General features: G+C 34.2%; 1 protein-coding gene and 1 pseudogene across 2 annotated transcripts; both read left to right on the top strand.

The window, feature by feature from the left end:
- Nucleotides 1-56: 56 nt before the first annotated feature.
- LOC148307948 (protein PRRC1-like) lies at nt 57-9,288 on the top strand. The gene is made up of 7 exons (XM_088262569.1): nt 57-415; nt 1,288-1,385; nt 3,331-3,626; nt 4,405-4,507; nt 5,203-5,373; nt 7,430-7,619; nt 8,874-9,288. Exons 1-7 carry the CDS (start codon nt 260-262, stop codon nt 8,991-8,993), a joined length of 1,134 nt encoding a protein of 377 aa, XP_088118695.1. The 5' UTR covers nt 57-259; the 3' UTR covers nt 8,994-9,288.
- Nucleotides 9,289-11,660: 2,372 nt separating this feature from the next.
- LOC148307947 (hydroxymethylglutaryl-CoA synthase 1 pseudogene) lies at nt 11,661-14,088 on the top strand (annotated as a pseudogene). Its single transcript, XR_015837759.1, has one exon. The product of XR_015837759.1 is annotated as a hydroxymethylglutaryl-CoA synthase 1 pseudogene (transcript).
- Nucleotides 14,089-14,573: the final 485 nt, after the last annotated feature.

The following is a 14,573-nucleotide window of genomic DNA, read 5'->3' as shown; positions in this document are numbered from 1 at the left end:
TTTACAAAATTTTAATTACATTGACTTAATTTTTATTGGCATCTGGACGGACTCTTGTGTTTGGTAGATCGTAGAACTACGAACACCAAGAACTGTCAATTTGTTTTGTATTTGCGTACGTGTTGTTATAACAAAAAATCCTTGTTTTATCTCCCAAATTATATTGATAAGAATTTACATGCTTGCTTTTTTTACATTGGAATGTTCAATAAATTCACATTGATATTTGTTTTATAACGAAAGTTGTCCCACTGGCACAATGAGTATTCCGAATGTGCCAAAACCAAAAATACCAGCTGCTTCCAGCACAGCTGGAAATATTCTTTCTAGTGTAGCTCCCCCGTCGGCCTTACCCAACTTTATTACCACAACAGCACCACAAGTGTCTTCTGAGTCCTCTGATTCGCTTATTAAGGTACCTGCAAACGCTTCTTCGCATCGTGTTCACTAATATTCCTTACCCGATGAGAAAACACTTGTGAAGCAACAAGTTTTTTACTTCATTTAGATCAAACAAAAATGAAACTGCTTTATTGTATTTCATTTTGAATCCATGGCAATTTTTTATATTTATTTTAAAATTCTCTAATACTGGAATCAATTAACTAAAAATATTTTATTTTTGTGGATTCATAATGCATAACATCTATTATATTTCATTGTACTGAACCCAGATGGAGGTAACTAATATTTATATCTGTCACAGATTATCACGCCTAAATAAAGGAATGCTTTTAACACCTAAGGGCGGGAAAAGTATTTCTACACGTTCGGTCGATTGATGCTTAAGGATGGGAAAGGTATTTTTGCCTTCTTCGCCGACCTCATTTCAAAGGCAGAAAAGATGGAATGACATATTATTATGTACCAATCTCTTTGTTAAGGTCTTACCTATATGTACCTAATTATGAAATCTCGTTGCCAGCGGTCCACAGGCGTAAAAAACACCCGTCCAAAATGTGTTAAAAAAAACATCATAACTGTGGTCAAAATTAAAAATGTTACGAGCGTATCTACTTCAGTAGGTTAATAAAAATATAAACAGTACGAGAAACACCGTAAAGACAGTAAAAATATAAAATAATGTATATAGTGACACCTTTAGTTACACATGCCCTAACTCAGTGCATTGGCGATATATAATTATTAGTTAAGATGAAACCTGTAATTTTATCTTAAATTATGTTTTTTTAATGTCTGCTGGTTTCCTGATGTTCATGTTGGATTGGATGGAATATCGGAAGCGGAGATAACAACCTCTGTAACAATTCATACCCTTTGTTACAGAAAGAGCTAGCTGCTGCAGCTCAAAATGTTCCACCAATCTCATCATCACAACCAATACCAAGATCTGAATCCAGTGAGTTTCTTCAACCCACCTTCAGGTATCCTACCTTTAAATAAATAATACTTTTATTATTCTCACCCTTATGCTCAAAATGTTCCACCAATCTCATCATCACAACCAATACCAAGATCTGAATCCAGTGAGTTTCTTCAACCCACCTTCAGGTATCCTACCTTTAAATAAATAATACTTTTATTATTCTCACCCTTATGCTCAAAATGTTCCACCAATCTCATCATCACAACCAATACCAAGATCTGAATCCAGTGAGTTTCTTCAAACCACCTTCAGGTATCCTACCTTTAAATAAATAATACTGTTATTATTCTCACCCTTATTGACACCCAATGGTGCAAATTACACGACATTTTATCTTGACGATAAAATACATGAGAGGTATGCAACCCGGAGAGCCCTGTATCCGAGAATATTGAATGCAGAACTGATTGCTTTGCCTCCATATCGACGTGCCCTACGTAAAGTGCTCTAACTACATTTTTGCCAATTTTGAGATATTTGATGTACGTTATCAACAGACTGTTATAAAATAAACATATAAAATAAATTACGCTTAGTTTTCTGGCGTATTAGACGCTATCTACATCGAATTTTCGAAATGAACTGAACTCCTAAAACGTTAACTACTTAATTTTGACAAAGCATAAAGTTTTAAAACGATTTAATACATCATTTTATTGTGTTTTTGAATGTATAATAGTAGTTTAGAATTTCAGATAAAACCTTTAATTAATAAATAAGAATACGTTGAAAAAATCTTCTAAGCTCTCTCCTGTAAAGTAACAGATTTGCAGATAGAGTGCTTTATGTAGGGGCCGTCGATATATATCAATGATCAATCTCATGGGGTGCCTTGTGCACTATTTGTTTGCTAGCAGAGGCTAAAGAAGAATGAAAAAAAAAAACTACTTTTTTGTGTGCAATAGTAGCCAAATGCACTAACAACACTGCAAAGCCAGATAAAGAATTATATGCATCCATTTGCAGTTTATTTTGTTGGTCTTCTGGGACCTAGAGTCAATTCAGAGCTTTAAATATTCAACCCTTTATGTCCCAGGAGGTAAATTATTAGCAATTTAATTATATTAGTAAGGCTTTTCGCCGTGAGGTTTTAAGAAAAGTAAAACCTAACAAACAAACAAAAATTATGTGTATTCAAAGAGTATTATGAAGACATACCAAATGTGTACACTCTGTGGCGTCAAATATATATGTACATAGGTTCATATTTAAAATTATTCAAATTAGTGCTTGATATAAGCTAGAAACAAGCACAAAGATAAGCGCAAACACGCTAATTTTGTATGGCCAACCTGGTGAGCACAGTAGAAGAGAACCAGAATAAATGTTTAGGAATTAAATACTTCAATTAACTCCCTAAAGAAATTTTTTAAAATTAGAAAATATCAAAATTCTTAACTTGCCTATTACATGTAAATCTTAAAAAAATATATAAAAGAAAAGAAAAGGACTATTTTACCATTAATCAAATAAAACAATGAATCTTGAGTGTAAGTCCATCTCGAAGCACAAGAGCTCAGTTTCTTTTTTGGAGAGGCACAGCGATACTAAAATTATAAGATTGCCATATGTTTAAATGTATAGAAATCGTATTTAAAAAAATGTTACTGTATTAAATAAAAAAATTAAATAATTTATATTTGAAGCACTAACTTTTTGATTTTCCATTTTATAATTATAATGTTACTTTGTTTTAAAATCACTTTTAATAATTTTTTATTATAACTTATTTATAATGTCTACTGGTTTCGAAGCTTCTTTATCAAGACTAATCAGTCTTGATAAAGAACCGGTTAGCTTCGAAACCGGTAGACATTATAATTAAGTTATATTTAAAAAAATCTTTATAGTGATTGAAAAACAAAGTAACATTTTTAATATTTTATAAAAAAATCCATTCCAAAATTAAATTACATTAATTTAATTTTACTCATTTTTTTAAGCCCGGCGATACCTCCTAGCAAGGGTATCCCCACGGAAGCGACTCTCATGGCCAGCGGCTACGGCTCCGAGTTGAGTTCCCCTAGTTCGGCAGACAGCCTGACGGAGGTGCAGTCGGTGCAGTCGGCGCACGAGGCCGAGGAGATGATCGGCAACGTGATGCCGGGCAGCGGGATCCTAACGTGGGTCAAGGGGGCCGTGTCTAGCGGGGGGCTGCTGCACCGGGTGGCCGAGAAGGCCAAGAGCTCCGTGGACTCGATGATCACAACGCTGGACCCGCAGATGAAGGAGTATATATGTATGAAACCATTTTGACTTTATCCTTATTCTTTGATTTGTAATAATGCAATTCGTCACTGGAGTGACACTTCTCATTTTATTAACAGACTACCAATGGAGTCTTTTCACATTGTAATTCTTCTTCTTACCCTTATACCCACTCTATGGTACATAAGACATTGCATTGTATCGAAGCAGTATTATCTCAATCATTAATTTTATGAAGGTAAGATGATTAGTTCTGCTCTAATTATGCAACAAAATATATTATTATTTGTGTAGCTGCCTTGGCTGGTGTGCCTTTATCTCGTTCACTATACTTTGTCTGTGATCTTCTTTCTTAAAAAAGCATCCAAGCTGGTTTTTTTACTCTTGACTGAAGTTGAGTCGATAACTAAGATTGATTATTACTAAGTTATTCCAGTCTGAAACTACTCTGGTGGGTGTAATTTTTTTCTTTAGATTGAGATGAAATTGGGGACTGTAGAAATATCAGTGTAGACCCTGCATATTGGTGTTTATTTGATATACCTCTTGCGGGAAGAAGTCTTTATCAAGTCCCTTTTCTTTCATTGCTCTTCCAATAATTTTAGTCCTAGCGCTTTTAATCGACCGTGGTTAGGGATCCTTTGAGAAGGTTGGGGATTTTTGTTTCACCTTGTGCTTTGTTCAGTAAAATTACCATATTTTGATAAATAGGGATTTTTTCAACCATTTGCTGCTGATCTGGTTTTGTTTACTGTCTATATTGACATATCTGAATTAATCAGTATTTTTAACGCATATCATATTTTTAGATTCTGGAGGAGATGTGGAGGTCCTGGTTGCATCAGACAAGGATGATAAGGTGGTCCCCATTCGAGAATCATTTCAAAATGTCTTTGGAAAGGCAACCATCATGTAGGTTTCAAAACTTTTTTGCTATATTACGAGTTTATTAAAGACTTCCATTGTAAAGATAATGTACATGTCATTTAATTAGTGATAGAATGATAATTATATATTGTTTATCAATTTCCATACCCAATGTGTAAGGACTTCCTATATGAAACGAAGAATACAAAGAATTACGTATCATTAAAATATACATATTTGAAAGCAATGCAAGTACATATTTACAATTTGAATGTTTAAAATAAATATTTGTACAAGAAAATAAAGCTTTGTAAAAAATATTTTGATAATAAATCAAATTCTCATAAATTTATATCTCATTTTTGTAGTTTTCAATTTATATTCCTGCTTTAAAATTATTACGATTCATAAATTAAAAAAACTTGTTTTTCAAAGACATTTCAAATGTTTCGAATCCTTACTGTACACAATTGCTTTGTGTAGACTTCAACTACTTTCTTTAGTTTTATTTTTTAGTTCAATACAAAAGAAATATATATTAGGTACCTAAAATGTACATTATGTTATATGAATTACTTTTATCTAGCAAAAAGATTTCCTTTAACCTGTATCTAAAAAAATATAAATTTACACACGCATCCGGGCAAAGGTATTGTGTACTTTATTTAGGCCAGCAAACGATTTAAATTTTCAATATGGTAAATATTCTTTTAAATTACTGTTTGTTATATTCCTTTCAGAGGGTTTGCTTCTCAATCACAAAAGATAGCTGCACAGCCAGTTGGGTTCGCAGCGGCTCTTTCAGCGGCTAAAGATAGAATAGGTCAACTCCGTTCCAACAATTCCAAAATAGGGAACAATGTGCCTATTGTGGCTGTTGAGAGCTTTGTTATAGAGGTCACCAACGAGAGGTAACTATTTCTATTCTTAAAAAACTACAACATAATGAACATTTCTATTCACCCCTCTGTATTCCTTGTGAATAGTTTCACTTGCTTCATAAATTATAATGGTTACCAACACATAAATATTTGCATTATGAAATATATTATGTATGTTGGTACTACATACATCTTCTTTTTTTTTAAATGCTTTGAGATCTGTGATCACAAAAATTATGACATCAGGTAAATGGAGTACCTAACTCTATAATATATAATAATTATAATAATTTTTAAAACAATGTAGTAGTTTCACATGGTACATATAATGGTTACCAACACAAAAATATTTGCATTATGAAATATATTATGTATGTTGGTACTACATCTTCCTTTTTTAAAAATTTTGCATTGAGACCTGTGATCACAAAAATTATGACATCAGGTAAATGAAGTACCTAACCTCTTGAGTTTTATAATAATTTTTAAAACAATGTAGGCATTTCATGATATGCCCGTCCGTATATTATGAATATACTGATATCTCAAAATTATCTATTTTAGCTTAAATAAGATTTTTCTATTGATTTTGTAATGTTGTATTTTTCTACAGGAAAAAAACATTAATATGTTAAGCTATCTACATACATAATTAAGTACCCAACTAATTATATAGGGAGTATGATTTGATATGAATTTTGTTTTTAAAATTAAAATCTAAATAAGTATGTCAAATGGCCATATTTAGCACTCCCGGCAGTAAGAAGTTACAAAAATAGTACTTTGAACATTTAACAGTGTGATGTGAGAAATGCAAAAAATTTTGATCTTTTTTGTTTTTGATGTATTTATGTACATTTATCAATGTTTCCTCATTCATTAATAATTTTTAAATGGCTAATAAAGTGTAAGTATATAACATTTGCTTGGTAAAATAAAATCTTGGAAATAACGTTATAATGAATTGTAGTCAAATATAAAAATACATTTTAAAAAGAGTTACAAGGTGTTTAAATCAAATAAATTTTTCTCTCATTCAAACATTTTTATCACTAAACTTCTTGTTTTGAAATCAATACAATCAATTGATACTTTTTTCTTAAGAGCAATATTTTTTTTTAATTAAGTGCATTTTAGTTTAAATTAATTTCCCATGTTTTGACACAAAATTTTTATTCTAAAGCCCCCATGATCACACATGTGGTCCATGATTTTTTTAGGTAATATAAACTAATTTTCATTTAAGTTTTACTTGGTAAATACCACTATTTCTTAAAATCTATTGTGACACGTATTTCGATGCATTCCGCATCATTTTCAAACACCGTGTGGTGCGAAATCCATCGAAACACGTATCATAATAGATTTTAATAAAGGGTGGTATTTACTAAGTAAAACTGAAATGAAAAATGGATATATTTTACCACAAAGTGACTGTCGATTCAATTAATAAAAATATAAACTAATTTAATGAACCAATTTATTCTCAATTCTTTTTCTTTTAACATTTTTTTACATATAAACATATTTTTAATGAAATAAAATCTGTTCTTAAACGGTCTTTTAAGTTCAAAAAATTAATTCCGTCACAAATTTTAGACAGTGCCCATAATAGCTCAAATATAAAGCATCATTTTAAACTGCTTTTTCAATGCTTCAAATATTCTATTGTTGGAGAATGAACTGATTTTATCACTGTCACTTTTGTTTAAAATAACAAAACATCTCAAAAGGTTGGATACTAAATTAGATACGCATGAATAAGAGAGGTTTTTTTCCGTCCTTTTGTTAAACTCATTTTTTGTTTACCATTCAAAAACCTTTTTTTTTATACAGAATATTAATCAAAAATAATTTCTATGTTTTCACTTATTTTTTCAATTTAAGTAAACAAAATTAAAATAATATTAATTGAATAATCATGACTATTTCATTTTAAAATATGAACATAAAAACTTCATATTCTTATGGCATTTTTTCTCTCTTCCTTTATCAAATTCAGAAAAGATTGTTTCTTCTTTTTCTATGAATTTTTCATTATTAGTGTAAACAATCTTTCAATCAATCAACTTTCAACAATCCACAGATGGTTCGACTTGGCAGTTCTTGTACTGACAGATCCGGAAAGAGGGATAAATCTGGAAACTTACACGCAGATGACTCCGGTACCTTCAACGGTGATAGCAGCCGCACAAGGGGATACTCCGGATGGTTACCAACACAAAGACACAGGATTCAGTACCACAATTGGCTCATACATGAGTGCCAACCTACAGGTGAGTGATCATATATGTAATTTTATTATTATTAATTAAAACACAATGTTACAGAATGTAATTTATTTTTGTAACAGCTGTTTCACTTTAAATGGGGATTATCAAACTGTATTGAAAAAGTTTGATAATGCCCCCGCAAAGATGTCGCAAAAATAAATAAATTCTGTAGAATCGTAAATTATCATTTGGTTTATATTGATTATGACTTATTATTTAAAAAAATTGAGTAAATACTAACAGCAAGTAAAATACTAATTAGCTTGCAGAAAAATATGCTTGGTGGCATATTTCAATAGCTTGTATTGTCAAAACTGCCAGGTAGTAATTTTAACACTTCTTTTTTTTATAAGGATGGTAATGTTTTGGCGTTTCATATAAAGGTGGAGACATAACATAACGTCATAACATCGCTCGCGGTGAGCATCACCGAGCATCCAAAACTATGGATGGAGCGCTCTGCATGGTGTACTGACTGCCTGAATGCTCGCATCGTAAGGTGTTACGTTATGACGAAATGCTCCGGTCAGTCTCCACCTTAACAAGTAGCATTTAAATCAAAATTGTTTTCAAATGGATTGATTACCATATATGAACTTAAAGGATCTTAATGCATCAGATAAACTATAAACTACACCCTTAGTCAATATATCTTTTGTGTAATCAACGTAAAGATGTTTTATACCACCAGTTAATGTCAAGCATTCAATATAAATCTCATTGTTTCCCAGAACTCTGCTGTTACACTACTGTTTTTCTATCTCATATATCTCAGTATCGTAGAACGGGGCTACTTGAACACACATGTGTTACTTGAGCTCAGTACCAAAAAAGATTTAAATCTGTATTTGGTCTACAATAATGAACGTATCGACATTATTCATTGTTTGCCTGACAGGTGACACTTATTGTCAAGATACTTCGATCGATACCACGATCTAAATAAAAAAAAATACTGGGCTCAAGTAACATATCAAAGTTCAAGTTCTACGGTATACAAATGATCAACTTTAAAAATAATTTATTCATTTTCTACATCCGAATTGTCGTAACCTGAATCGGTTGTAAGTGGAAATTCGTCTTAAGCATATCTGATTATTGAAAAAAGCGCACATTTTGCATTTAAAAATAAAAACAGTTGAATCTTTGTTTAAAAAAATATGAAAATCAATGTTTGTCTTTTTATCATTGAAATATGGATCCCTGTTTGATATTATTATTTTATCTGTCATTTTACTAATATTTTGCTATTTTCAGACCCATCACAGTCAATGGCACGAAACTGCTACTTCAGTTTCAAGAAGAGAAATGATACAACTGGCTGCAAAGTCGTTAGCAACCCTTTATAAAAAAGCCATGGCAGCATCAAAAGCATGAATTTGTAATTTTACCAACATGTAATAATATTAGTGGTTCATTTTACATGTTAAACTCAGAGATTTTGCATATCTATTTAACAGTTTTATCCACAACAAAAAAATAACAGTGTGAATCAAATCAATGGAAAGTAATGATTATTTTTATTTATATTAAGTTTCTTATGTTATTTGATAATGGAGCAGATACGAAGAAATGAAAATAAATATTTATTTATGTTACATGAGTTTACAAAAATATTTATTTACCAATTGTATATTAAACAAATTATAAATTTTGCCTTTTTATCATAAAACTTTTATTTTCTTAACATCTCGATTAAAATAACTTGTGTATCAGGGGTATTGTAGCAGAACACATCAAGCCATGCAAATATGTTCTGAGATAATGGAGTTTAAAGGAGAATACTTTTTTATATTTTTATTCCTGTACTTTTCCTGTATTTACCTATATAATTGTAACGAATCTACTTTTGGGTACGAAAATTCATAATAATATCCGAAAGAACATTCTTTACAATTAAAAAGTAATAATTTTATTTACATAAAAGAGTAGTGTGTAAGAAGGTTACCGAGATTAAACTTTTCTCCCTCAAACTCCATTATCCCATAGCATATTTGTATGACTAAATCCTTCCTGCTTGTATGCCTTTGATATTACACTCAAATCCAACACCAAACTCCAATGCTGTCATATTTCCAGTACCCATCTGTGTTCCGCAAGCAGTTTAATAGTGGCTTTTCATCAACCCCTGTGATAATCTATTAATAATATAATAATAAAACCCTTATCCGCACCCCAATGGTGCATAGGGCACTGCGTCATATAAACGCAGTGTTATCTTGATCGTTTACACATGAAGGAAAGGTGATCAGCCCTCCGCTTCAGGTGCCAGTCCAGGGTAATATTGAATAAATATGACAGTGAAAAATCACTTATATTTATTTTACCCCCCTTGGGAATCGAACCCGGGACCTCCAGAACGGTAGCCGATAATCTATTACTCAAACAATATATTTGGAGATCAAGAGCACCAATAAACAAAGATACATGCAAGCGTCCCGTGTCACATCTAATTATAATATTTGTCATTGAAATAATTTTTAAAATATTAATAATTGTAATAATTATAAAGTAAAACAAAATTAAATTACACACCACAACCATTGAAATGCCAAAACAATAAAAAATTATTCCATAAAGTTTTTTAACCCATGGTGTTTCACCATGAAGAATGTGCAGCAAAGCGATGTATGATAGATGTTCGAATAGTGAAATAAGGAAGGAATGCAAAGCTGAGATAAGCATTATCGATAAAATTAAGAAAGGCGTGTTGAGATGGTTTGGACATGTGGAACGAGTGAGTGAAGAAAGAACGGTAAAACAATTACATGAGGCGAATGTTGTTGTAAAAAGGAGCAGGGGAAGACCGAGCAAAACTTGGCACGATCAGGTATGTCAAATACTTGTAAGTGTCATGTTAGGAGTGGAAATAATCGGCGGGTATGTATGGGGAGATGCATGAACGTGGAAGAGGTGAAGAATGTTTGCAAAGACAGAGTGGTGTGGTGTTCTATTATCTCTGCTTACCCCTGCGTTAGTTAGTTAGTGTTTCATCACAAAATAGGGTCTTACCAGTTGTGAACCAAATACAAATTTGCAAAAGTTAACACAGTTTTTCATCAGGCTTAGATAATTATTTTACCTTGTTTTATTTCAAATAGACATTGCAAATTATAAAAATATGCCTTGTGTGAAAATACGGGCCGACATCGATTGCCAAATCGCTGACTGATATAAATTCATTGAAATGTCTACCATATTTTACTAAGTTAAATGAGTAAAGGGGTAAGTAATGGTTCAGAGGTACAGTTGGATTTAATTGAAATAAATTAAATTTCGCCTCCCCTTTTCAAGTCTAAAAATATTGACTAAACTAGACTTGTTTTATAACTTAATTTCATCATTAATTTTAGCTAGGTAGAGTTCTCTTTTCAATTCATCTTATTTTTCGTTATATTCTAAAAACTTATATTTTTCCTATTTGTACGTTTCTAGAATACATATTTGTATTTTTTTTTTGCTTTTTCTAATAGTGATAAGATTTTTTCAATCACGAATGTATATGTTTAACACGTTGACTGCCACGGCAATTTACAGAATTTCGTTCTAATAAGCCAATTCTTTTACTTCTTGATTTTGAATAAATTTTTATTAAAAATCAAGAAGTTATGAATTATATTTTCTGTTCATTTTTCAATATTTTCTATTTATCTAATCTAGCATTGATTTTTTATTCTTTTCCCAGAAGCCATCTATCTTTATTAGCACTTATGTATTACGAATTTTATCGGAGCTGTACGAGATAACTCGTAGTCGACGTCCTAATAAAGAACGCAATCTACGAGTTATCTCGTAGTTAGCAGTGAACGTGTTTAGAAAAAGTCTCTTTTTAAAGGGACGGTAAAACCAACGAAAACTCCCTTTTACATATTTTAAAAATATATAAGGAAGTTTTCATTGTACAGGTATAATTTGTGTGATTTTTCAAATGTACATCGCAAAAAATCAAGACGCATTGATTTCACACAGTACCTACGTAATGAACGTGATCACCGGTACCTACCTGAAATATGTGTTTATTTTTTTTAAATGGCAAATGGCAACTCGGGCGCTAAATTATTTTCAGTTTGATATTTTTCAACATAGGTAGTTTTTTATAAAAATCGTTTTCGGTGCATATTACACTCTCGAATAATAATTTTGAGAGAAATTTAGAAATTAAATATGTTAATTCACTGGTGCTATTATCGATGATAAGTTATCGCGTATTTTACTATCGAATTATGAAAGTTTGCGTAAGGTTATGAAACATCGCGACGGAATGTCATAATTGGCGACGCCGTAAATGAAACCGTAATATTCGCGAAAGTAACAATGTTAGTGAATGAATTCTTCAACGAGACAAAAAGAGACATCTCCGAGTTATCCGGCAACATACCCCCTCCACGCGAGATTCCCACATGTCTCGCGAGATGACCTACATGCGAGCTCTAAGTAGGTAAAATTCTTCGCGAGAGGAGAGAACACAAATCGAATTACTCCTCGTCAGTGTCGAGTGGGTCACCTGCGACGGTTGTCGGCCCGGGCGTATTCATAGCGCGTATGTATCGGATACGGTAGAAATTCCGGTTGGCCTTGATCGTCAAGTTTCACTGTCAACGTAAGCTGCCCGAGGCATCGTACCGGACGTGGAACTTCGAGCGGTTTAGCGCGTCTACGGAACGGAATTCCACGCGTCGCGAGATGGAACAGTGGCCCGAGAATGTCGGCATTTTGGCCATCGAGCTGATTTTTCCGTCGCAGTATGTGGACCAGACGGAGTTGGAGGTGTACGACGGCGTCTCCGCCGGGAAGTACACCGTCGGGCTCGGGCAGGACAAGATGGGCTTCTGCTCGGACAGGGAGGACATCCACTCCTTGTGCCTGACAGTTCTGCAGAATCTCCTGGACAAGAACAACATCGACCGGGAGCGGATCGGCCACTTGCAAGTGGGAACGGAGACCATCATCGACAAAAGCAAGAGCGTGAAGACGGTGCTGATGCAGCTGTTCGAGCCCTACGGGTACACCGACATCGAGGGCATCGACACCACCAACGCCTGCTATGGGGGCACGGCCGCTCTGTTCAACGCCATCTCCTGGGTGGAGTCCTCGGCCTGGGACGGGCGCTACGCGGCTGTGGTGGCCGGGGACATCGCGGTGTACGCGGAGGGCTCGGCGCGGCCCACGGGCGGCGCGGGCGCCGTGGCCATGCTGGTGGGGCCCGGGGCGCCGCTCGTGTTCGACCGCGGCCTGAGGGCCACCTACATGAGACACGCCTACGACTTTTACAAACCTGATCTGTCTTCGGAGTACCCCGTGGTGGACGGGAAACTCTCCATCCAGTGCTACGTGGGCGCCCTCGACCGATGCTATCAGTTATACCGAAAGAAAGCCCAGAAAGTAGACCCGAAGAACGTCGGCCTAGAAACGTTGGACGCCGTAGTGTTTCACGCGCCTTATTGCAAATTGGTACAAAAATCTCTAGCTAGACTCGCATTCAACGATTATTACCTCACCCCTGATGATCAGAAGGAAGCCAACTATCCCGGGCTGATCAAATTTAAGGATTACGAGCTGGAGAATACTTACACGGACAGAGATTTAGAAAAGGCGTTCATGAGTCTGAGTCAGAAGACGTTCGACGATAAGACAAAACCGTCTCTCTTGCTGGCCAGCCAAGTGGGGAACATGTACACCTCGTCGGTGTACAGCGGACTGGTGTCCCTGCTGGTGAGCAAGAGCGCGGCGGAGCTGGTGGGGCGGCGCATCGGCGTGTTCTCCTACGGCTCGGGGCTGGCCTCCTCCATGTACTCCATCACCGTGTCTCGGGAAGCGGGAGCCGACTCCAAACTTCACAAACTCTTGGAGAACCTGAACGACGTCGTGCCTCTGCTAGACAAGAGAGCCCGCGTGCCGCCGGAACGCTTCAACGAAATAATGAAAATCCGGGAAAAGAACTGCCACGCCGCTCCTTACAAACCCATCACCCCCGTAGAATCTCTCTTCCCCGGGACCTATTACCTGGAAAGCGTAGACGAAGCTCACAGGAGAACGTATAAAAGATACGACGGAAAGAATAATTAAGTAAGTTATGGGTATTAGTTGAACATCGGTTTCTACAGGGTGTCGGTTACAAGACGTATTTAGTCGGTGTAAGAAAAGATGTATTTAGTATAGCTGGCGCATCGATGCATTTGCAGTGAAATAATACACCAGTGATTTTTTTATTTTTCACCACTTTTTTAAACGCCTTCACAAATATGCATTTTATTAATCGCTGTTATATTTCAATGACTGTGATTTTATTTATCTTGCGTGCAATACAAATTGAAGGAATTAAATTTCACCATAATTTAGCATAGTCAAAGTTTAACTTGTTTTTATCATGAAAAGCTATTTTTCATGTCGATGTTATTACACTGACTTTTGACAATTTTTTGTATTATTAATGTATGTTTGTTTTGTTTTTGAAATATAAAATTATTTTATATCTATGTTTTTCATTTGCCTTCGACAATCTTTTTATAGTTATCAGTTCATCTGTGATATGAGATCACGCAAGATGGCATCGCACATATGAATATTCCTTTATAATAATTAATCGATTGGGTTTTGTTCAAACTGACATTGCTTCTACAATTTAAAAATATTTAAAAAAATCTTTTGTGAAATGATTAAAAACACGATTGAGCATACTATGATGGAAAAGTCTTTTTGTCATCTGAAATTAAAAATAATCTACAAAAAAAATTGACCTTTGTCTATTACCAATGAACTTTGGATATAACAAGTTTTTTTTCACCTTCAGTATACAGGTGTATCGTAAAATATGGCACATATGTGTTTATAATGCATTAAAAATCGGATTAATTAATGTAATAAACAAATAAATAGGTAAATGAGAAATTAAACAATTTCTACACATTCTATCAGCAGCACAAATAATTTGCTAACCAAATCGAAATTTTATTATTT

Source organism: Brachycentrus maculatus, unplaced genomic scaffold, assembly GCF_059751285.1.
Source record: "Brachycentrus maculatus isolate JH-2025_06_01 unplaced genomic scaffold, ASM5975128v1 h1tg000184l, whole genome shotgun sequence".
Lineage (NCBI taxonomy): Eukaryota > Metazoa > Arthropoda > Insecta > Trichoptera > Brachycentridae > Brachycentrus > Brachycentrus maculatus.
The sequence above is the reverse complement of the archived record's forward strand: the minus strand, read 5'-3'. Positions and strand labels throughout refer to the sequence as shown.

Coding starts and splice junctions, on each gene's coding strand:
- LOC148307948 (XM_088262569.1), top strand. CDS start 260: ATGAGTATTCCGAATGTGCCAAAACCAAAAATACCAGCTGCTTCCAGC. Junction 1,386..3,330: donor TTTCTTCAACCCACCTTCAG/GTATCCTACCTT, acceptor CATTTTTTTAAG/CCCGGCGATACCTCCTAGCA. Junction 5,374..7,429: donor ATAGAGGTCACCAACGAGAG/GTAACTATTTCT, acceptor AACAATCCACAG/ATGGTTCGACTTGGCAGTTC.